The sequence below is a fragment of the Babylonia areolata genome, chromosome 17 (assembly GCF_041734735.1).
Source record: "Babylonia areolata isolate BAREFJ2019XMU chromosome 17, ASM4173473v1, whole genome shotgun sequence".
In the NCBI taxonomy this organism is placed as follows: domain Eukaryota; kingdom Metazoa; phylum Mollusca; class Gastropoda; order Neogastropoda; family Buccinidae; genus Babylonia; species Babylonia areolata.
Window position 1 is genome coordinate 6,801,954 of NC_134892.1, and position 23,080 is coordinate 6,825,033.

General features: G+C 44.7%; 1 protein-coding gene across 4 annotated transcripts in view; it reads right to left on the bottom strand.

The window, feature by feature from the left end:
- LOC143291461 (dynein axonemal assembly factor 8-like) overlaps positions 1-23,080 on the bottom strand; it is an 89,204-nt gene that overhangs the window by 52,954 nt on the left and 13,170 nt on the right. For 3 of the 4 annotated variants that reach the window (XM_076601329.1, XM_076601328.1, XM_076601326.1), the window contains exons 10-22: positions 22,442-22,577; positions 21,212-21,353; positions 18,867-19,132; positions 17,873-18,073; positions 15,870-16,046; positions 14,134-14,719; positions 11,900-12,112; positions 10,932-11,126; positions 9,945-10,051; positions 6,692-6,824; positions 4,702-4,866; positions 3,791-3,923; positions 2,153-2,350 (exon numbers count right to left, since the gene is read on the bottom strand). In XM_076601329.1, the coding sequence (XP_076457444.1) occupies positions 2,153-2,350; positions 3,791-3,923; positions 4,702-4,866; positions 6,692-6,824; positions 9,945-10,051; positions 10,932-11,126; positions 11,900-12,112; positions 14,134-14,719; positions 15,870-16,046; positions 17,873-18,073; positions 18,867-19,132; positions 21,212-21,353; positions 22,442-22,577 (2,652 nt within the window). The remainder of the gene's footprint in view (positions 1-2,152; positions 2,351-3,790; positions 3,924-4,701; positions 4,867-6,691; positions 6,825-9,944; positions 10,052-10,931; positions 11,127-11,899; positions 12,113-14,133; positions 14,720-15,869; positions 16,047-17,872; positions 18,074-18,866; positions 19,133-21,211; positions 21,354-22,441; positions 22,578-23,080) is intronic. The other variant, XM_076601327.1, reaches the window with a different exon arrangement.

Sequence of the window (23,080 nt, forward strand, 5' to 3'; positions counted from 1 at the left end):
AGTCGTGTAATAATGATGATAATAATAACAACAAAATTAACAACTGTGAAGGCTAATATAGCATGGTTTCCCCACTTTCAAAAGCAGGCTCACCGCGCTTTACAGAAAAACAAAAACAAAAAGCAAAACTGATATAGAACATTTTCAAAATATAATGACAAAAATGAGATAAAACGATTCACTTCCCACATATCATTCACAGCACAACAACAAAAAATGGTACATCACATACAGATTCAGTCAGGTTTCAGTCACACACACACACACACACAACCATCAAAGAAAGAAACCAAATCAAAAACGAATCATGGAAGTTCGCAGTCCAGCTGAAAAAGACAGCAAAAGAGGGTACAGCCATTTAAAAGGGCTGACAAACCCATCATTTCTTTTTTTTTTCTTTTTTGCTGCCCCATCATCTGCACCGTTTCAGTGGCATTACTCCCACGCCGCTTATTTTAGATTCCCCCACACACGGCCACACCCGGATTCGTCCGTCACAGTTCCAGTGTCGGCAGTCCACAGGAGGCCACATACCAGAGGAGACCCTGCACTGCTGCTGAGTCAATTCGGTGGTGTTCAGTAGTGCCTGTTCTGATTCAACGCACTTAGGTCACCACCTACTAAGCCCCCTACTAACGACATAATGTCATTAGTCGTGGAGCCAGACTGGGTGAGCGTTCCCCCCAGAGTGGAGACCGCCACCACGTCCCCCAAACAACAGCCCCCCACGAATCTGCCAACACCAAAGACATTGACAGGACTCACCCCAAGCACAGAGGTGGAGGAAACCCATCAGTTCTAGCCAAAAAAATATATAACAAAAAAAACAAAAAAAAACAAGAACAAGAACAACAACAACAAAAAAGTCAAAGAGAAAGCAAAACAAATATTTCAAAAGATCAATGGAAAAAAAAGACATTAAAAGGACCAAACCACCCATGTCTCATTCAGCACACATAAAATCAAACAACAACAAAAAAACGAAACAAACAACACAAAACCATACCAAGGCACCAGGGTATCATAGTAGCCAAATCACACATTACTCATTCAGCACACATAAAGACAAACAACAACAACAACAACAAAAAACGAAACAAACAACACAAAACCATACCAAGGCACCAGGGTATCATAGTAGCCAAATCACACATTACTCATTCAGCACACATAAAGACAAACAACAACAACAACAACAAAAAACGAAACAAACAACACAAAACCAAACCAAGGCACCAGGGTATCATAGTAGCCAAATCACACCTTTCTTATTCAGCACACATAAAAACAAACAACAACAAGAGAGGCAAGGCCTTCAAGACTCACTTGTGACTGAGAGTAAAACACACAAGCTTTTCATGAATTGAGTATAATTTCAAAATGTAATGTTTAAGATGAGAAAGATCAGTTTAAAGCAAATTAAGTCCCCTAGCATTAATTACAGAGTAATTTCCCTTTTTTACTATCTGCACCAAAACGTTTGCAAAATAAATAAAACTTCCATGCTGAGCAAAAGAAGTTCCTGTTTGAAAAAAAAATTATAATAATGACTGCTCTTGTTGTTGGGTCAGAATATCAGATCAAAGTGCCAAGTTTAGAGAATACAAAAAATATAAATATAACAGTAAATGCAGTTTGCATATAATTAGGCTTCATTTTTTTTTTTTTTTTTTTTTTTTTTTTTTTGTGCCCATCCCAGAGGTGCAATATTGTTTTAAACAAGATGACTGGAAAGAACTGAATTTTTCCTATTTTTATGCCAAATTTGGTGTCAACTGACAAAGTATTTGCAGAGAAAATGTCAATGTTAAAGTTTACCACGGACACACAGACACACAGACAACCGAACACCGGGTTAAAACATAGACTCACTTTGTTTACACAAGTGAGTCAAAAAACGAAACAAACAACACAAAACAATACCAAGGCACCAGGGTATCATCCAAAGTAGCCAAATCACACATTTCTCATTCAGCACACATAAAAACACACAACAAAAAACCCAACAAACAAACCAACAACAAAAACCAAACCCCACCAAGGCACCAGGGTATCATAGTAGCCAAATCACACATTTCTCATTCAGCACACATAAAAACACACAACAAAAAAAACCCAACAAACCAACCAACAACAAAAAACCAAACCCCACCAAGGCAGCAAGGTATCGTAGTAGAGGCGGGACTCGGGCAGGAAGGGCAGCAGGGTGCGGGTGTCGGGGTCTGGGTACAGCTCGTGCGGCCAGAAAAACAGCCGCAGCAGCAGGTACGAGTCCCTGGGGCAGCGCGACATCAGCCGCGTCGGATGCGGCGCCGTGCTGCTGCTGCTGCTGCTGCTGCTACTGCTGCTGCTGCTGTGGTAGGAGTGCGAATGCGAAAGGTTAATTCATTTATAGGCCACAGCCCCTCATGAAGGGGTGTTCATACATCTGTATTTGTATTTGTGTTTGTATTACTCTTTTTGTCACAACAGATTTCTCTGTGTGAAATTTGGGCTGCTCTCCCCCAGGCAGAGCATGTCGCTACACTGACAGCGACCACCCTTTTTTCTTTTTTCTTTTTTTTTCTTTTTTTTTTTTGGGGGGGGTCATTCTCCCTGCAATTTTATTTGCTTTCCTATCGAAGTGGATTTTTCTACAGAATTTTGCCAGGGACAACCATTTTGTTGCCGTAGGGTTCTTCTATGTGCACTAAATGCATGCTGCACATGGGACCTCGGTTTATCGTCTCATCCTAATGACTAGCGTCCAGACCCAAGGTCTAGTGAAGGCGGAGAAAATACTGGCGACTGCCGGTGTGATTTGAACCAGTGCACTCAGATTCTCTTGCTTCCTAGGCAGATGCAGTACCTCAAAACAAACAAATCACAGCCACATCAAATGTCATACAACCAGCGCAATAGCCAAGTGGTTAAAATTAAAGTATTCAATCTGTGGGTCCCGGGTTCGAATCTTGGTAGCAGTGCCTGGTGGGTTAAAGGGTGGAGATTCTTCCGATCTCCCAGTGCAGACCTGCTAGTGCCTGAACCCCTTTCTTGTGTATACGCAAGCAGAAGATCATGTATGCATGTTAAAGATCCTGTAATCCATGTCAGTGTTCACTCGGTTATGGAAACAACATACTCAGCATGCACACCCCCCAAAACAGAGTATGGCTGCCTAAATGACTGGGTAAAAATGGTCATACTCATAAAAGCCCACTCGTGAACATATGAATGAACATGGGAGTTGCATCCCACGAATGAAGAAGAAGAAATGTCATACATACAGATCAATGGTCATGTCAAACAAATAAATCATCAAGACAATAATAAATTATCTCTAAATTTAAATGCAGTGTACTTAAAAACTGACAAAATTCCGAACATCACCATCTCTAATGGATAATACCAACAAACTTAACTTAAAGGCAAATAGATTTCAGTAATATTTTGAAGGAACAAACTTTTGTCTGATACTACTTTAGTGCTGAACAACACAAGACAAAATGCAACTCATCTTCTTTGGATTCTTTAATTATATAATGGACAAATCAGGTTACTGACATCAAATTCTCTGTTTCTATAATCAAATTTAAGTACACTTAAATCAGATATACCAAATCGAAATCTAGTTTGTCCTGCATTTCAAATATTTGTCCATAGCAGACAAAAGATAAGGTTTCACTTCATGGGTGTTACAAAAAGTTCTACACATACTAAATCTATCACTATTCTGAATATGTTTGTACCATTTTTTGCCATCTGCATTCAATTAATCATTGGCAAAAGACAATAATGAATGCATTGAAACCTGTAGTGGGAGTGGTGGTGGGAGTTGGTGGAGGAGGAGGAGGAGGAGGAGGAGGAGGTGATGGGGAGGGAGACGAAGGGCTCCAGCTTCTTGAAGGCGTCCACCCCTCGAAGCGCCAACACCACGGCTGGCTCTGGTGAGGAGGAGGGAAAAAAGGATCAGCTCAAATCTTCCTTCTGACGGGTGCAATAACCAAGTGGTTTAAGCGTTGGACTTTCAATCTGAGGGCCCTGGGCTCAAATCTCAGTAACGGTGCCTGGTGGGTAAAGGGTGGAGATTTTTCCGATCTCCCAGGTCAATATATGCGCAGACCTGTTTAGTGCCTGAATCCCCTTTGTGTGCATAGTCAAGCGGAAGATCAAATATGCACGTTTAAGATCCTGTAATCCATGTCAGCGTCCAGCCGTTTATGGAAACGAGAACATACCCAGCATGCACACCCCTGAAAACAGACTATGGCTGCCTACATTATGGGGTAAAAACTGTCATACAAGTAAAAGCCCACTCGTATACACCACCACACCAATCACAACCACAACCACAACACAGACACAACCTAAACACAACCACAACACAGACACAAACAAAACCGAAACACAACCACCACACCATCCACAACTACAACCTAAACACAAACACAGCACCAACCACAAACCACAACCTAAACACCAACCACCAACCACAACCACAACACAAACCATGACACCACCCACAACCACAACCACAACACAAGCACAAACCATGACAGCACCCACAAACCCAACCTAAACACAACAAAACAACCACAAACCCAACCTTAACACAACCACAACCACAAACTCTACAAAAAGACAATACCAACCCAACCACAACCACACCAAACAACACAACACAACAACACCCCAAAACCCCAGCCCCCCCCCCTCACTTACCGCTGGCCAGGAAGCGGATGCTGGGCCTCCAGCGGCTGTCCCCCACCTCGTAAGGCGTCACCTCTCGTGTCTGGAAGCTGTTCATCCCTGCCAGCCACTTCACGCCCAGCAACTCAAAGTCCCCCACCACCGGCGACCCGCTCGTGCTGAACGTCTGCAGTTTCTCTGTTGGGGGGTGTTGGAAAGGGAGGGGGGGAGGGGGGAGGGTTAGGGAAGGGTGGGGGGTGTTTGATGGAGAGGGTGTGTGTGTTAGAGACAAGTTCACGTTTTGGTGGCTGGTGCGGTGTTGTGGTGAGGTGTGGTGTGTTGTGTTGTGCTGTGGTGGGTTGGGTAGCGGTGGGTTGGGTTGAGTTGTGTGGTGTGGTGTGGTGTGGTGTGATGTGGTGTGGTGTGCTGTGGTGTGGTGTGGTGTGGTGTGGTGTGGTGTGGTGTGGTGTGGTGTGGTGTGGTGTGGTGTGCTGTGGTGTGGTGTGGTGTGCTGTGCTGTGGTGGGTTGGGTAGCGGTGGGTTAGGTTGAGTTGTGTGGTGTGGTGTGGTGTGATGTGGTGTGCTGTGGTGTGGTGTGCTGTGCTGTGCTGTGGTGGGTTGAGCTGAGTTGAGTTGAGTTGTGTGGTGTGGGGTGGTGTGGGGTGAGGTGGTGTGGGGTGGGATAGTGTGTTCTGTTGGGTGGAGTTGTTTTGTGTTGTGCTTCACTGTGTTGTATTGTGTTGTGGTGTGTTGTGATGTGTTGTGGTGTGCTGTGGTATGTTGTGTTGTGTTGTGTTGTGTTGTGGTGTGTTGTGGTGTGGTGTGCTGTGGTATGTTGTGTTGTGTTATGTTGTGGTGTGTTGTGGTGTGGTGTGGTATGTTGTGTTGTGTTGTGTTGTGTTGTGGTGTGGTGTGCTGTGGTGTGGTGTGGTGTGGTGTGGTGTAGTGTGGTGTGGTGTGATGTGGTGTGATGTAATATGCTGTGTTGTGTTGTGGAGAAGAAGACGAGAGACACTTAAACAAGCTTCCTCCAGTCCTTGATGAAATCTTTGACCACCCCCAACCCCACACACCACACACACACACACACACATCCCCCCACCTCCACCCTATCCCACCCCACAACCCCAACCTAACTTCCCCCACACAGAGAACACAGCAGAAGAAGAAGACTACAGAGACTCACGCAGGAAGCTGCCCAAGACTTTGATGAGGTGCTTGCCCACCCCCACCCCCCATGCCTCCCGCCCACCACCACACACACACACATCTCTCCCCCTCCCCCACCCTGCCCCCTCCCTCCACACCAACCAAAACCTTCCCTCGCTGAGAACCCCGTAAAAGAAGAGACACTCATGCAGGAAGCTGAAGCTGCCCAGTCCTCAATAAGGTCTTTGCCACCCCCACCCAAATTCACCCACATCTACCCCACCCCCCAACACACACACACACACTTCCCCATCCCCATCCCAACCCCATCCATACCACACTCTAATTCCCACACCCGATCACCCACCCCCGACCCCCCTCCACACACACACACACTTCCCCATCCTAACCCCGTCCATACCACACTCTAATTCCCACACCCGCTCACCTCCCCCCCTCATTCCCACACACTTCCCCATCCCATCCCATCCGTATGTAACACACTCAAATCCCCCCCCCTCCCCGCCCTACACTCCCCCCCCACACACACTTCCCCATCCCAACCCCATCCCTACGTAACACACACTAATTCCCACACCCGCTCACCCCCCTCCCAACCCCCTCCCCCCCCCCCCCCCCCCACACACACACTTCCCCATTCCAACAACCCCATCCCTACGTAACACACACTAATTCCCACACCCGCTCACCCCCCTCCCAACCCCTTCCCCCACCCCCACACTTCCACATCCCAACCCCATCCATACCACACTCTAATTCCCACACCCAATCCCCCCCCCCCCCCCCCCCCCCCCCAAAAAAAACCCCTCCCACAAGAAACAGAATCAGAAGAGAAGAAGAGAAGAAGACTCACGCAGGAAGCTGCCCCAGTCCTTGATGAGGTCCTTCCCCAGCAGGATCAGCACGGCCACCTGCTCCATCTCCCGGTGGGCGTACTGCATGGGCAGCATGCCCCCCACGTCACAGATCGGGTCAAAGCTGGGGCACTGACCGACACACAGACACCATTTCGTGTTGTTGTTGTAGCATGCTGTGTAGTGCTGTGTTGTGTTGTGTTGTGTTGTGTTGTGTTGTGTTGTGTTGTGTTGTCTTGTGTTGTGTTGTGGGGCACTGACTGACACACAGACACCATTTCATGTTGTTGTTGTAGCGTGCTGTGTTGTGCTGTGTTGTGTAGTGCTGTGTTGTGTTGTGTTGTGTTGTGTTGTGTTGTGTTGTGGGGCACTGACCGACACACAGACACCATTTCGTGTTGTTGTTGTAGCATGCTGTGTAGTGCTGTGTTGTGCTGTGTTGTGTTGTGTTGTGGGGCACTGACCGACACACAGACACCATTTCGTGTTGTTGTTGTAGCGTGCTGTGTTGTGCTGTGTTGTGTAGTGCTGTGTTGTGTTGTCTTGTGTTGTGTTGTGTTGTGTTGTGGGGCACTGACCGACACACAGACACCATTTCGTGTTGTTGTTGTAGCGTGCTGTGTAGTGCTGTGTTGTGCTGTGTTGTGTTGTGTTGTGTTGTGTTGTCTTGTGTTGTGTTGTGGGGCACTGACTGACACACAGACACCATTTCGTGTTGTTGTTGCAGCGTGCTGTGTAGTGCTGTGTTGTGTTGTGTTGTGTTGTGTTGTGTTGTGTTGTGCTGTGTTGTGTTGTATTGTGTTGTGGGGCACTGACCGACACACACACATGATTTTGTGTTGTTGTTGTAGCGTGCTGTGGTGTGTTGCATTGTGTTGTGCTGTGTTGTGTTGTGTTGCATTGTGTTGTGCTGTGCTGTTGTGTTGCGTTGTGTTGTGTTGTACTTTACTGTTTTGCACTGTGCTGTGCTGTGCTTTGTTGTGTTTTGTTGAACTGCTCTGGGGTGTGGTGTAGTGTAGTGTAGTGTAGTATACTATACTGTACTTTACTTTATTGCATTGCAATATATTGTATTGTTTTGCATTGTTCTGTATTGCACTGTGCTGTATTGTATTGCACCATACTGCACTGTATTGTACTGTATTGTATTGTACTGTACTGTACTGTATTGTACTGTACTGTACTGTATTGTATTGTACTGTACTGTATTGTAATGTACTGTACTGTATTGTACTGTACTGTATTGTATTGTATTGTACTGTACTGTATTGTATTGTATTGTACTGTACTGTACTGTACTGTATTGTACTGTACTGTATTGTATTGTATTGTACTGTACTGTATTGTATTGTATTGTACTGTACTGTATTGTATTGTATTGTATTGTACTGTATTGTATTGTACTGTACTGTACTGTACTGTATTGTATTGTACTGTATTGTATTGTATTGTACTGTATTGTATTGTACTGTACTGTACTGTACTGTATTGTATTGTACTGTATTGTACTGTATTGTATTGTATTGTACTGTACTGTATTGTACTGTACTGTACTGTACTGTATTGTACTGTACTGTATTGTATTGTACTGTACTGTACTGTATTGTATTGTACTGTACTGTACTGTATTGTATTGTATTGTACTGTACTGTATTGTACTGTACTGTACTGTATTGTACTGTACTGTATTGTATTGTACTGTACTGTACTGTATTGTATTGTACTGTACTGTACTGTATTGTATTGTATTTTACTGTACTGTATTGTACTGTACTGTACTGTATTGTACTGTACTGTGCTGCACTACTGCACTACTGTGTTGTTGCATGCTGTGTAGTGCTGTGTAGTGCTGTGTTGTGTTGTGTTGTGTTGTGTTGTCTTGTGGGGCACTGACTGACACACACACATGATTTTGTGTTGTTGTTGTAGCGTGCTGTGGTGTGTTGCATTGTGTTGTGCTGTGTTGTGTTGTGATGTGTTGCATTGTGTTGTGCTGTGCTGTTGCGTTGCGTTGCGTTGTGTTGTACTTTACTGTTTTGCACTGTGCTGTGCTGTGCTTTGTTGTGTTTTGTTGAGCTGCTTTGGGGTGGGGTGTGGTGTAGTGTAGTGTAGTGTAGTGTAGTATACTATACTGTACTGTACTTTATTGCATTGCATTGTATTATATTGTTTTGCATTGTTCTGTATTGCACCATACTGCACTGTATTGTGCTGTACTGTACTGTACTGTATTGTATTGTACTGTACTGTATTGTATTGTACTGTACTGTATTGTATTGTATTGTATTGTATTGTACTGTACTGTACTGTACTGTATTGTATTGTATTGTATTGTATTGTATTGTACTGTACTGTACTGTATTGTACTGTACTGTATTGTACTGTACTGTACTTTATTGTATTGTACTGTACTGTATTGTATTGTACTGTATTGTATTGTACTGTACTGTATTGTATTGTATTGTATTGTATTGTATTGTATTGTACTGTACTGTATTGTACTGTACTGTACTGTATTGTACTGTACTGTACTGTATTGTACTGTATTGTACTGTACTGTATTGTACTGTACTGTACTGTATTGTACTGTACTGTACTGTATTGTACTGTACTGTATTGTACTGCACTGTACTGTGCTGCACTACTGTATTGTGCTGTATTGTACTGTGTTGTATTACACCGCACTGATTTGTTTCGCAATACATTGCACTACACTATATTGTATTGCATTGCATTAGTTTTTTTGTCACAATCAATTCCTCTGTCACCACTGTCTTTTTTTTTTTTTTTTTTTTTTTTTTGCTTCCAGTAATTATTTTGCCCATTTTACACAGCTTCTCTTAACTCAGAGAACAGATGACAACATTTCTTTGACTACCAAGTGTACCACCATCGCAAGGAATATCTGGAGAGACAGTGTGTAGAAACTCTAAGTATGCACACAACCCAAAAAGCATACATGGATACAAAAATGACAGTCTGACATCCACTGGCATATATATTAGTGCATGCGCAAGCACACACACACCACACACACACACAAGCACATGGATGCATACACACATGCACGCGTGCGCACACACACACACACATAAACACACACACACAAGCACACACACAAGCACACACACACACACACAAGCACACACACACACACACACACACACAAGCACACACATACACACACACACACACACAAGCACACACATACACACACACACACACACACAAGCACACACAACACATACACACCTTGCCAAGATGGCCGCCCACAGAGGCCAGAAGAGTGTCGGAGTAATCAGCCACATGGAAGAGGTGCAGCAAATCAAACTTGGTCTCTGTTCTGTCGCTCAGCGACTCTGTGTCCGTCACACACACACACACACACACACACACACACACCATGATGAGGGGATGAGAAGGCAGGAAAGAAGGAAGGAAGGAGTCTATATAGATATATATCTATATATGGACATTTACACATCATCACTCTCTCTCACTCTCTCTCTCTCTCTAAATATATATAATGTGTGTGTATCAGTGAGAGAGAGAGAGAGAGAGAGAGAGAGAGAGAGAGAGTGTGTGTGTGTGTGTGTGTGTGTGTGTGTGTGTGTGTTTGAAAGTTGCATTTATCATCATCATCATTATTACTGTTATTATCATTATCATTATTATCAATATAACTATCATTATCATTGTCACTTTTAGCATTATCATTATCATAATTATGATGATGATGATGATGATGATGATGATGATTACTGCTATCACTATTATTGTAACTATTAACATTATCACATTATCATTATTACCATTACTATCATCATTATTATCATATTCTTTTCAACATCACTATTATCATCATTAACATTCAATCATCACGATCATCATCATCATTATCACACACACACACACACATTAACCAACACACCCACCCACCAACACAACACACACACACAAACACACACACAACACACACACATACACACACACCACAACCACCCCAAACCACTTCTCCCTCAACCCAAACCCACCCACATAAACCCCACATTCCCCCCCACCCCCACCCTCCACACACACACACAGAACCACAAACACCCACCCCCCACACCCCTACATCCCCACCCCCACCCCCCCATACCCCTCCCCCCCAACCCCCACAACACACGACACACGACACACAACACACGAGACACAACACACGACACACAACACACTACAACACACTACAACACTCACCCTCCAAGCCCTCGCTCCTCAGCTCGGTGGCCAGGATGTGGGTGAGGGAGGGGGCGTGGTGCGAGGCGTTCTCCCTCTCCAGCACCAGCAGGGTGGCAGGGGAGCCGCTCTCCTGCTGCCGCTCCCCGCTGTCGATGGCCGCCACCTCCAGGTCCACCCCGGGGCAGAACAAGGGGTGCACCGCCGAGGGGATGCCTGGTGAAGGTGGGTGGTGGGTGGTGGGTGGTGGGTGGTAGGGGGTGTAGGGTGGATGGAGGCATGGGGGGGTGGGGTGGGGTGGGGTGGGTTGGGTGGTGGTGGTGGTTGTGGTGACGTTAGAAAATATAAAAGAGGGAACTCAATACACTGAACACGACCACACACGCATGGATATGCACACGCGTGCACACATACACATGCGCGCACATGCGTGCGCGTGCGCACACGCATGCATGCATGCATGCAGGAACACATATGCACACACACTCACATGCACACACACACACACATGAACGCACACACACATGCACACACAGACATACATACAACCACGCACATGCACACACACTCACATACACACACAGAGACTCACACACACATATGCAAGCATGCAAACACACACACACACACACACACACATGCACAGAATACGCATACATACAACCACACACATGCACACACACACACACACACACAAAACCACACACATGCACAGAAAACCAACACCCCCACCACCACCACCCCGCCCCCCAGCACACACACATTTTACACACTCTCACTCTCTCCTAAACACACACACACACACACACACACAACAACAACAACAACAACAACCCTCTAACACCCTCTCACAGAAACATACACACTCATCCACACCCCCACACACACCTTCCCACCCCACACACCTTCCCCCCACCTACCTCACCCCCCCCCCCTCACCTCCCCCCTCCCCCCCCCTCCCCACACACACACACACACAAAACCCTCACCCAGAGAGTTGGCCTTCTTGACGGACAGACACAGGCGCCGGAGGCCGCGGGGCTGGAAGGCGGCCTTCTGCTGCATCAGGGACACCAGGAAGCCCAGCAGGGAGATGGGCACCACGGGGGACACCACCAGCATCACCTGGCCCAGGGTCGTGGCCGCCAGGGCCGCCGGGGGTCGGCACGGCTTGGGGTCCAACGACGACGACAATGACACGTCTGAAATTTTTTTTTTTTTTTTTTTTTTTTTTTTTTTTTTTTTTTTTTTTTTTCCATTTTGTACGCTTACGGTTGAATTCATCAAGTTTCTGCGCCTTATACATATTATTACTAGTAGTAGTAGTTCTTTTTTTTATGTATTTATCTTTTTTTTTTTCTTTTTTTTTTTTTTTTTCAAGGCCTGACTAAGTGCGGTGGGTTACGCCGCCGGGGGTCGGCACGGCTTGGGGTCCAGCGATGACGACAATGACACGTCTGAAATTTTTTTTTTTTTTTTTTTTTTTGGTACGCTTATAGTTCAATTCAGCAAGTTTTTGGGCCTTATACATATTATTATTAGTAGTAGTTGTTCTTTTTTTTATGTATTTATCTTTTTTTTTTTTTTTTTTTTTTTCAAGGCCTGACTAAGTGCGTTGGGTTACGCCGCCGGGGTCCAGCGATGACGACAATGACACGTCTGAAATATATATATATATGTTTTTTGGGGGTTTTTTGTTTTGTTTTTTTTGTATGCTTACAGTTCAATTCAGCAAGTTTTTGCGCCTTATACATATTATTATTAGTAGTAGTAGTTTGTTTTTTTTATGTATTTTGCTTCTCTTTTTTTCTTTTTTTTTCTCAAGGCCTGACTAAGTGCGTTGGGTTACGCTGCTGGTCAGGCATCTGCTTAGCATATTGAAGAGCCAATCCGAAAAACCGTAATATTCTGACGTCAGCGAAAATAGTACCAACATGGCCGCGCCTTTTCACTGTGTTTTGTGCATGTGCTTTGGATAAAAAAAAGATCGATTTCAAAACAAGTGAACCAATAGCAAAACACGACACAAGTGTTTATGCACCGCTCAACTGGTGGCTAGGTATTATGTCATTTTTCTCTACCACCGGTAAAGCGGTGGTCAGGGCACTCTTTCTATATCTGCTGTGACACATTAAATACCAATTATTTGCAAATTTTGGCTCAGGAGTTCAGGCAGAAGGGTTAAAATTGCTCAGGAACTCAAGGCTCAAAGGGTTAAGATCCTTTTGTCTGCCAATACAGTTGTCTATCGAGGTCTGGGTTTGAGTCATTGTCTCGCTCTTTCTCATAAGTTTGACTTCCGGAAAATCAGACTGAGCGTCTAGTTCTTCTTCTTCTTCTTTGTTCGTGGGCTGCAACTCCCACATTCACTCGTATATACACGACTAGGCTTTTACGTGTATGACCGTTTTTACCCCGCCATGTAGGCAGCCATACTCCGCTTTCGGGGGTGTGCATGCTGGGTATGTACTTGTTTCCATAACCCACCAAACGCTGACATGGATTACAGGATCTTTAACGTGCGTATTTGATCTTTTGCTTGCGTATACACACGAAGGAGGTTCAGGCACTAGCAGGTCTGCACATATGTTGACCTGGGAGACCGGAAAAATCCCCACCCTTTACCCACCAGGCGCCGTCACCGAGATTCGAACCCGGGACCGTCAGATTGAAAGTCCAACGCTTTAACCATTCAGCTATTGCGCCCGTCTGAGCGCCTAGTCATTCAGATGAGCTAGTCAGGCAGCTGCCCAGCAGACGTGGTGTGCCATATATGCATTTGTCTGAACACAGGGGGTTCTCCTTGACAAACTGAAACTGAAGCTGAAACCCTGAAACTGATGAGGAGGAGGAGGAGTGGGGGGACGGGGGGGGGGGGGGGGGGGGGGCATCAATGGGGCTATTGTCAATAATCATTCAAGACAATGTTTTTTTTGTTTTTGTTTTGTTCATTTTTTTTTTTGTTATTATGCTTCCTCTACCTAAAGAGATATATACAAATACAATACACACAACACAAACAAAACACAACACAACAAACACACAACATACACACTCACACAAACACAACACACACATGCACACACACACACACACACAATAAACACAAACACACACAAACAACACAAACACACACACACACACACACACACAAACAACACAAACAACAGAAACAAACACAACAAAAAAAACAGAATTTTTTTTTTTTTTTTAAACTCACCACCACCACCACCGCCGCCGCTACCAGCCTTCTTCCCTCTCTTCCCCTTCCCACCAACGCCACCACCACCACCACCCTCCTGCTGCTCCGTGGCGGAGGACAACCTGTACGGCAGCCCCACGTCCACCACGCTGCCCTCCTCCCCGGTCACCCGGCCCCCGAACCAGCGGGCCAGCTCAGTGCAGGCGCGCACAGCGTTGCGGGGGCAGAAGATCTGCAGGCCCGACCCGGGGCGCCCGAAGAGCGCCGTCAAGGACAGGGGGTCCGTCCTGCGGGCCAGAGCGAAGTCCGTGGGCCCCACCATGGAGATGAGGCGCAGGCGGGCGTGGGGCCCGCGCAGCGCCACCGCCAGCACCGGGGTCGAGCCCTCCGGGTTCGAGTCTCCGTCAGGGAGTGTTGTTGTTGAGGACGAGGAGGAGGAGGAGGAAGAGGTGGTGGTGGATGGTTGGTTGGATGGTGGTGGTGGGTGTTGGGGTTTCTGGGTGGGGGAGGAGGAGGAGGAGGAGGAGGAGGAGGAAGGGTAGAGCACTCTCAGTCCGCAGACGTCCAGGCTCTGGCTGACCACGCGGTGAAGCGTTTCGAACACCACCTGGAGGAGAGGACATACATGCACACACAAACGCATGTTCAAGAGAACGCAACTGATTAAATCAAGGAGCGTAAACAGATAGCGTAAACATACAATAATAAAACATGACGCATACTTCACTGACAACATGCTCAATGAACAATAGATATTTACATATGTAGAATAATGAAATATGCATGGATACAATAAATACTTCCATATGTAGAATAATAAAATATGCACAAGACTGTACATAAAATGATAAAATAGGATGCATACTTTACAAATGAAACATTCAATTAAATAACAAATAAATACAGAATATATAAAAATAATACAACGCATACTTTACTGATCAAACACTCAATTAAACAACAGATACACAAACAGATTATATATAAAATGTGATGCATGCTTTATTGAATAAATACTTGACTGAATAATAAATACTTGAACAGATTTTATATGAAATAATGCAATACAATGCATAACTTAAAATAAGATACTCTATCAAATAACAAATGCTCAATATTTTCTTACTTTATACATACAGAAGGTCCTTGGCGACAAGCCCTCTGATTACAAATAAGTAAACACACAAAACAAAACCCACAAGAACACAACAGACTGCCCAACCCACACACCAATCCCCACACTTACCCCCACCCACACACCCAACCCCACCCACCCATCCTCACACCCACCACATCCCTACCCAACACTTCGCCCACACCTCCCCACACACACCTCACTCCCCCACCAACATCCACCCCCCCACCACACACACACTCACACCCAACCCACACCAGCACACACCTCCACTCCCACCCACACTCACACTCACACCCCACATACACACACATTCCCACCCACACACCCACCCCACACCCCACTCCTACCCACCCACACACCCACTTCCACACCCATAAATCCCCCCCCCCATCCCCCCACACCCATCCCCCTCAACCCACACCCAAACCAACCCCAACACCCATCCATTACCCACAAACACCCACACCGAGACACCCCCACACCCCCACCCACTCTGACACCCCCACCAGCCTAAATTCATCCACCGCACCCATCCCCCCCCCCTCCCTCATACCTACCACCCACCCACACCACACCCCCCACACCAACCCACACCCCAACCCCGACCACTCCGACCCACCTGCGGCCTGAAGAGGGCCTGCTTGGAGAGGAGGAAGAGGGTGTTCTGGGGGACGTTCTCCTCGCCCCCGTGCTGCCAGTCGTGGGGGTAGGTGGGCTCCAGGGGGTCCACCGTCTGCCAGAAGAAGCCCACGTCCTTGTTGAAGATCTTGTCCACCGCCGCCTGGTCCTTGTGAAGCTGCCGGGAAAAACAGTGCACACTCTCGCTTATTTATTTGTATTTGAATTTGTATTTCTTTTTATCACAACAGATTTCTCTGTGTGAAATTCGGGCTGCTCTCCCCTGGGAGAGCGCGTTGCTATACTACAGCGCCACCTCTTTTTTTTTTTTTTTTCCCTGCGTGCAGTTTTATTTGTTTTTCGTATGGAAGTGGATTTTCCTACAGAATTTTGCCAGGAACAACCCTTTTGTTGCCATGGGTTCTTTTATGTGCGCTATGTGCATGCTAACACACAGGACCTCGGTTTATTGTCTCATCCGAATGACTAGTGTCCAAACCACCACTCAAGGTCTAGTGGAGGGGGAGAAAATAGCGGCGGCTGAGCCATGATTCGAACCACCATGCTCAGATTCTCTCGCTTCCTTGGCGAACGTGTTACCTCTAGGCCATCAGTCCACATAGTCCAGCAGCCAAAAAAATAACAAAGAAAGAAAATAAAAAACAAAACAAAAAAAGTATAAAAAAACACACAGTCAGTTCAGTTTCTGTTTCTCAAAGAGGCGAAAATTACATTGCGTTACACTGCTCGCCAGGCATCGGCTTAGCTGATGGTTTTGTCCCAATAATAGATAAGCTTACATACATGAATAAATAAATAATAATTATAATATAAAGAAAGGTAGTAGTAATAATAATAATAATAATAAAATAATAATAATAAATAAATAAATAAATAAGACAACAATGATGATAAATAAGCAAATAAATGTAAAACATGAAGACACACATTCACACATACACCCACACATGCATAACAGATATGCACCAAACATGCAGTTTCACAGATATGAAAGCACAGTCAAATACATACAAACGTACATGAGCTCCAACACACACACACACAGCCTGGCCAGCAGTGTAACCCAATGCAATTTTCGCCTCCTTGAGAAACAGCATCCTCCAGCGAGAGCGGTCAAGGGCATCAGTTTCCCAGGAAGTGATGTCTATGTCACAGGCTTTGAGGCTTGTCTTCAAGGTGTCCTTGAAGCACTTGCAGGGTCTTCCAAATTCACGGTGGCCTTCCTTCAGCTGGCCATACAAGAGCATCTTCGGGATCCTGCTGTCTGTCATGCGGACAACGTGTCCTGTCCAGCTGTTGCTGGCACTGGATCAGCAGGCTTTCAATGCTGGGCAGGTCGCTCCTCTCTAGGAACTGGAGGTTGGAGACCCTGTCTTGCCACTTTATGCCGAGGATCTTTCGTAGGCATCTCTGGTGAAACCACAATGCTGGCAGTCCACAGGGAACAACTGATGTCAAGCAGACAGGAGGCCACACAACATCAAACTAATTATTTACTTTTAATACTTTATAAATAATTTCACTATTTCAGAGGTTAAGGTTAGGGCTAAGAAGAGATCTATGGTCCATTCTCCGTTTTAGAGGGGGAAAAAATGTGACATTTCTTTAGTCTCTACAAACAATAATCTGCATGCAGAAATACCACAAAACAGCAAACAAACTGCTACCGCCTACATACAACACGCATTACCTACTCCCACTATACACAGATACACACATTTTACCGACCCCTCTCCATCCCAAAAACTGCAGCTTCATGCACACAGCTTTATCTCCCCCCACACTCCCACCCCCCGAAAAAAAAACCACAAATATACTTCAATGCCCCTTAACACACACACACACACACACACACACACACACACAGAGGGCAGGATGTAAAAAAGCTGTATAAGCTTATATTTTTACCCTCAGTAATGATCATTTTGACTTCACTTGACTTCACACACACACACACACACACACACACACACACACACACACCTGCATGTACGCCGACATGGGCTTGCTCAGGAAGGGCAGGTGGGGGTTGGCAAAGGTCAGACAACTCTGGAACTCGGAGGGGTTCTCCTCCTGCGAGATGTCGGGGCCCAGGTATCGCGGCCATGACTCCACAGACGCCAGCGAGTTCCGGGAAATGAAGGTGTCCACAAACCTGTAGAACCGGCTGGTGTCCTCTCCTTTCTGAAAAAAAAATCCAGTATTTTTTTTCTGTCAGCTTTTTTTTTTTCTTTTTTTTTTTGCAGAATGGTTAAGACGGACAAACCCAGGTGTGGCCATGTATGGAGGAATCTAAATGAGCGGTGTGGGAGTAATGCCACTGAAATGGTGCAGATGATGGGGCAGCAAAAACAAACAAACAAACAAAAAAAGGACAGTTATCTGCCACTACAGTGTCTATGAGGGTTTGGGTTCTAAATCCCGGTCTCACCCTTACTCCCAAAGTTTGACTGGAAAATCAAAACTGGGCATCTAGTCATTCAGATAAGGCGACTTGTGGAGCGTTAGCCCAGTGTGGTAAAGCGTCTGCCAAGGAAACGCGAGAATCTCGGTCTCTGGACCTTACCTCACACCTGGAACGAGATTTCTCTCTTGCTTCGTCTAATCTCTTTCCAAGTGTGAGGGCCTTAAAACCTTCCCCTTTCCAGATCAGCTCCTCTCCATTAAACCCTCCTTCTTTCCCTGTCTAAACTTTCTCCAGCCTTTTATTAACATGTATGTATAAGTTTTTGTCTTTCATCCCCTTTGAGTTATACACACACACACACATACACACACACACTCACACACACACACACACACACACACACACACACACACACACCATCACAACACACCAACACAATATCACATACCAAAAGCAACATCACACAACCCAACAACAACAAAACACCACTACAACAACAAACACACACACACACACACACACACACACACACACACACACACACACAAATACACACACACACACACACACCTTCCCCTTCTTCAGGCGGTCCCTGCGGTCGTCCTTGTGCAGCATGTAGATGGGCGAGGGGCAGACGGCCAGGGCCAGGCACAGCGCCCCCTCCACCAGCAGCTGCTGCATGCCGATGACGTGGAAGGGCGGGAAGGTCGGAGGGTAGTGGGTGGCGCCCTCTGCCGGCCGCTCCAGCCAGCGCTGCACGCGGCTGAAGTCAGGGGGGATCAGGCTGACCAACCAGCACACCAGGGAGAGGTAGCTCTTGGGCAGGGCGTTGATGACTGCATAAAAGAAGAAGGGTGGGGGTGGGTTGGAGGAGGGGGGGAGAAGATGAAGAAGTCTAAATCCCCTTTGTCGTGAACAGATAATAAACTAGAGAAGGATGAGGAGAAGAAAGAAGCAGAAGAGTCTGAACCACCATGTTGTGAATCGATGATAAACCAGTGAGCAGAAGAAGAGTGTGAATCATCTTGCAGTAAATCTCCTTGCCGTGAATAGATAATAAAACCAGTGAGAAGATGGAGCAGGAGGAGGAGAGGAAGAAGAGTCTAACTCCCCTTGTAGTGAACTGATAATAAACCAGTGAGAAGAAGAAGAAGAAGGAAAAGTCTGAATCATCTTGGAGTGAATAGATAATAAACCAATGTGAAGAAGGCAAGTCTAAATCACTTTATAATGAAAAATAGATAACACACTAATGGAAAGAAGAGTCTAAATCACCTTGGAGTGAACAGATAATAAACCAGTGTGAAGAAGGCAAGTCTAAATCACTTTATAATGAAAAATTGATAACAAACCAATGTAAAGAAGAACAAAAAGAAGAAAAAGAGTCTAAATCACCTTGGAGTGAATAGATAATAAACCAGTGTGAAGAAGGCAAGTCTAAATTACTTTGTAATGAAAAATTGATAATAAACCAATGTAAAGAAGAACAAAAAGAAGAAAAAGAATCTAAATCACCTTGGAGTGAACAGATAATAAACCAGTGTGAAGAAGACAAGTCTAAATCACTTCATAATGAAAAATTGATAACAAACCAATGTAAAGAAGAACAAGAAGAAGAAAGAAGAGTCTAAATCACCTTGGAGTCAATAGATAATTAACCAGTGTGAAGAAGACAAGTCTAAATCATTTGTAATGAAAAATTGATAACAAACCAATGTAAAGAAAGAGAGAAAAGAAGACGAGTCTAAATCACTTTGTAATGAAAAATAGATAATAAACCAATGTAAAGAAGAAGAAGAAGAGTCTAAATCACCTTGGAGTGAATAGATAATAAACCAGTGTGAAGGAGACAAGTCTAAATCACTTTGTAATGAAAAATAGATAATAAACCAATGTAAAGAAGAACGAACAAAAAGAAGAAGAGTCTAAATCACCTTGGAGTGAACAGATAATAAACCAGTGTGAAGAAGGCAAGTCTAAATCACTTTATAATGAAAAATTGATAACAAACCAATGTAAAGAAGAACAAAAAGAAGAAGAGTCTAAATCACCTTGGAGTCAATAGATAATAAACCAGTGTGAAGGAGACAAGTCTAAATCACTTTGTAATGAAAAATTGATAACAAACCAATGTAAAGAAAGAGAGAAAAGAAGACGAGTCTAAATCACTTTGTAATGAAAAATAGATAATAAACCAATGTAAAGAAGAAGAAGAAGAGTCTAAATCACCTTGGAGTGAATAGATAATAAACCAGTGTGACAGAGACAAGTCTAAATCACTTTGTAATGAAAAATAGATAATAAACCAATGCAAAGATGAAGAAGAAGAAGAAGAGTCTAAATCACCTTGGAGGGAACAGATAATAAACCAGTGTGAACAAGATGAGTCTAAATCACTTTGTAATGAAAAAATAGACAATAAGCCAATGCAAAGAAGAAAAAAGAGTCTAAATCACCTTGGAGTGAATAGATAATAAACCAGTGTGAAGGAGACGAGTCTAAATCACTTTGTAATGAAAAATAGATAATAAACCAATGTAAAGAAGAACAAAAAGAAGAAAAAGAGTCTAAATCACCTTGGAGTGAATAGATAATAAACCAGTGTGAAGAAGGCAAGTCTAAATCACTTTGTAATGAAAAATAGATAATAAACCAATGTAAAGAAGAACAAAAAGAAGAAAAAGAGTCTAAATCACCTTGGAGTGAATAGCTAATAAACCAGTGTGAAGAAGAAGACTGACAGAAAATCACACACACACACACACACACACGAACACATAAACACACACTCCAATCAATCCACACCCACCCCTACTCCATCCCCCAAACCTCCATGCCTTCCCTTCCCCCCAACCCCCCCCCCCCTCCTCCACCGCCCCACCCCCCACTCTCTCCTTTTTTTCTTCACTTCTCACCTGTCTCTGCCGAAGTCTTGCAGGAGCGAGCGTTGTGGAGAGAGATTTCTCCATTGCTGGACAGATTGACGGTGATCAATAAAACCTCCTCCCTCTCCAAACACGTGGGCAGCACAGGGGTCCTTGGCTCGTAAGATGCCTCCTGCACACACACACACACACAATAGGTTGGGGGCGTCGGGGGGTGCTTGAACCATGCCGGAAGAAAATGTGTGTGTGTGTGTGTGTGTGTGTGTGTGTGTGTGTGTGTGTGTGTGCATGTGTCTTTTCTCTGTGTGTGTATGTCTATGTGAGTGTTTGAGATTGTTGAGAGAGAGAGAGAGAGTGTGTGTGTTTGTGTCTGTGTGTGTATGTGTGCATGTGTGTGTGCACATGCAAGAAAATGTGTGTGTATGGATGTGTGTGTGTGTGTGTGTGTGTGTGTGTGTGTGTGTGACAGACAGAGAGAGAGAGACACAAACACACATAAAGAGGAAAAAAGGCACAGACACACACACTCTCTCTCTCTCTCTCTCTCTCTCTCTCTCACACACACACACATACATACACACACACACATACATACACACACACACACACACACACACGTTTTTTCTGTGTGTATGTGTGTCTAAGTAAGTGTTTGAGAGTGTTGAGAGAGAGAGTGAGAGTGTGTGTGTGTTTGTGTCTGTGTGTGTGTGTATGTGTGTGTGCGTGTGTGTGCATGTGTATGCGCATGCACATGCCAAATGCAAAACAAGTATTAGCACATATGTTTGGTGATATATAAGGTAGACACTTTCAAACGTACATATAAATATGGAAACATTCAAACATACACACGCACACACACACACACACACTCTCTCTCACACACACACACACACACACACACACCACACAAACACACACACACACACACACACACACACAGACGAAGGGCTAGAAGTTAAAAAAAAAATTCAAAGCATATTCTAAGCTTTTCTATTAGCCTCGTAAGTGAAGAATTTGGCTTGAACTGACTTAAAACATGCAATTTTTTTTGGACATGCCAAATAATTCTAAGCAGCATTTATAGCAATAGAAATGTTCTGGTTCTGATTATTCACAAAGTGTACACACACACACACACACACACACACACACACACACACACACACACACTCATGCACACACACACACACCCCTACCCACCCACCAACCCACCCAATACCCACTGCAACCACTACCACCACCACCACCAGCGCTCACCACATCAAAGAGCACAGGCGTATTTTCAGCGCAGGGTTTATTTTCCGACACCGCCGCCGTTGACCGCAAGCCCTCCAGATGGCGCTCCATTCGCAGTCTTGCTGATCGAATCTTCTCCTTCTCCTCTTTGGCACGTCTGGCAAAGATGGAGAAAAAATAGAAGATAAAGGCATTTTATTTCACTTGCGTTAAAACAACAACAAAAAAAGAACACACACACACACACACAAAATACTGGAAACTGGTGTGATGTTTTTGTTTTTTTCTTCCTCTTGGCTTACCACTGTATAAATGTTTTATTTCGTCAACATTAAAATGGAAATTGTCGCATTGTTGTTTTTTATTTACTCATCCTTGCATACTACTGTCTGTCTATCTATCTATCTATCTCTCTATCTATCTCTAAAATGGAAATTGTCGTGATGTTGTTTTTCATTTACTCATCCTTGCATACTGCTGTCTGTATGTTTATCTATGTATCTATCTAACTGTCTGTCTGTCTATCCACCTATCTATCTTATCCACTTACCTATCTATCTACCTATTTGTCCACCTGCATCTACACCGATACCTGTTTGATATGGATATGGATACTTATATAGTGCCTATCCTCGGTCGGAGACCAAGCTCTAAGTGCTT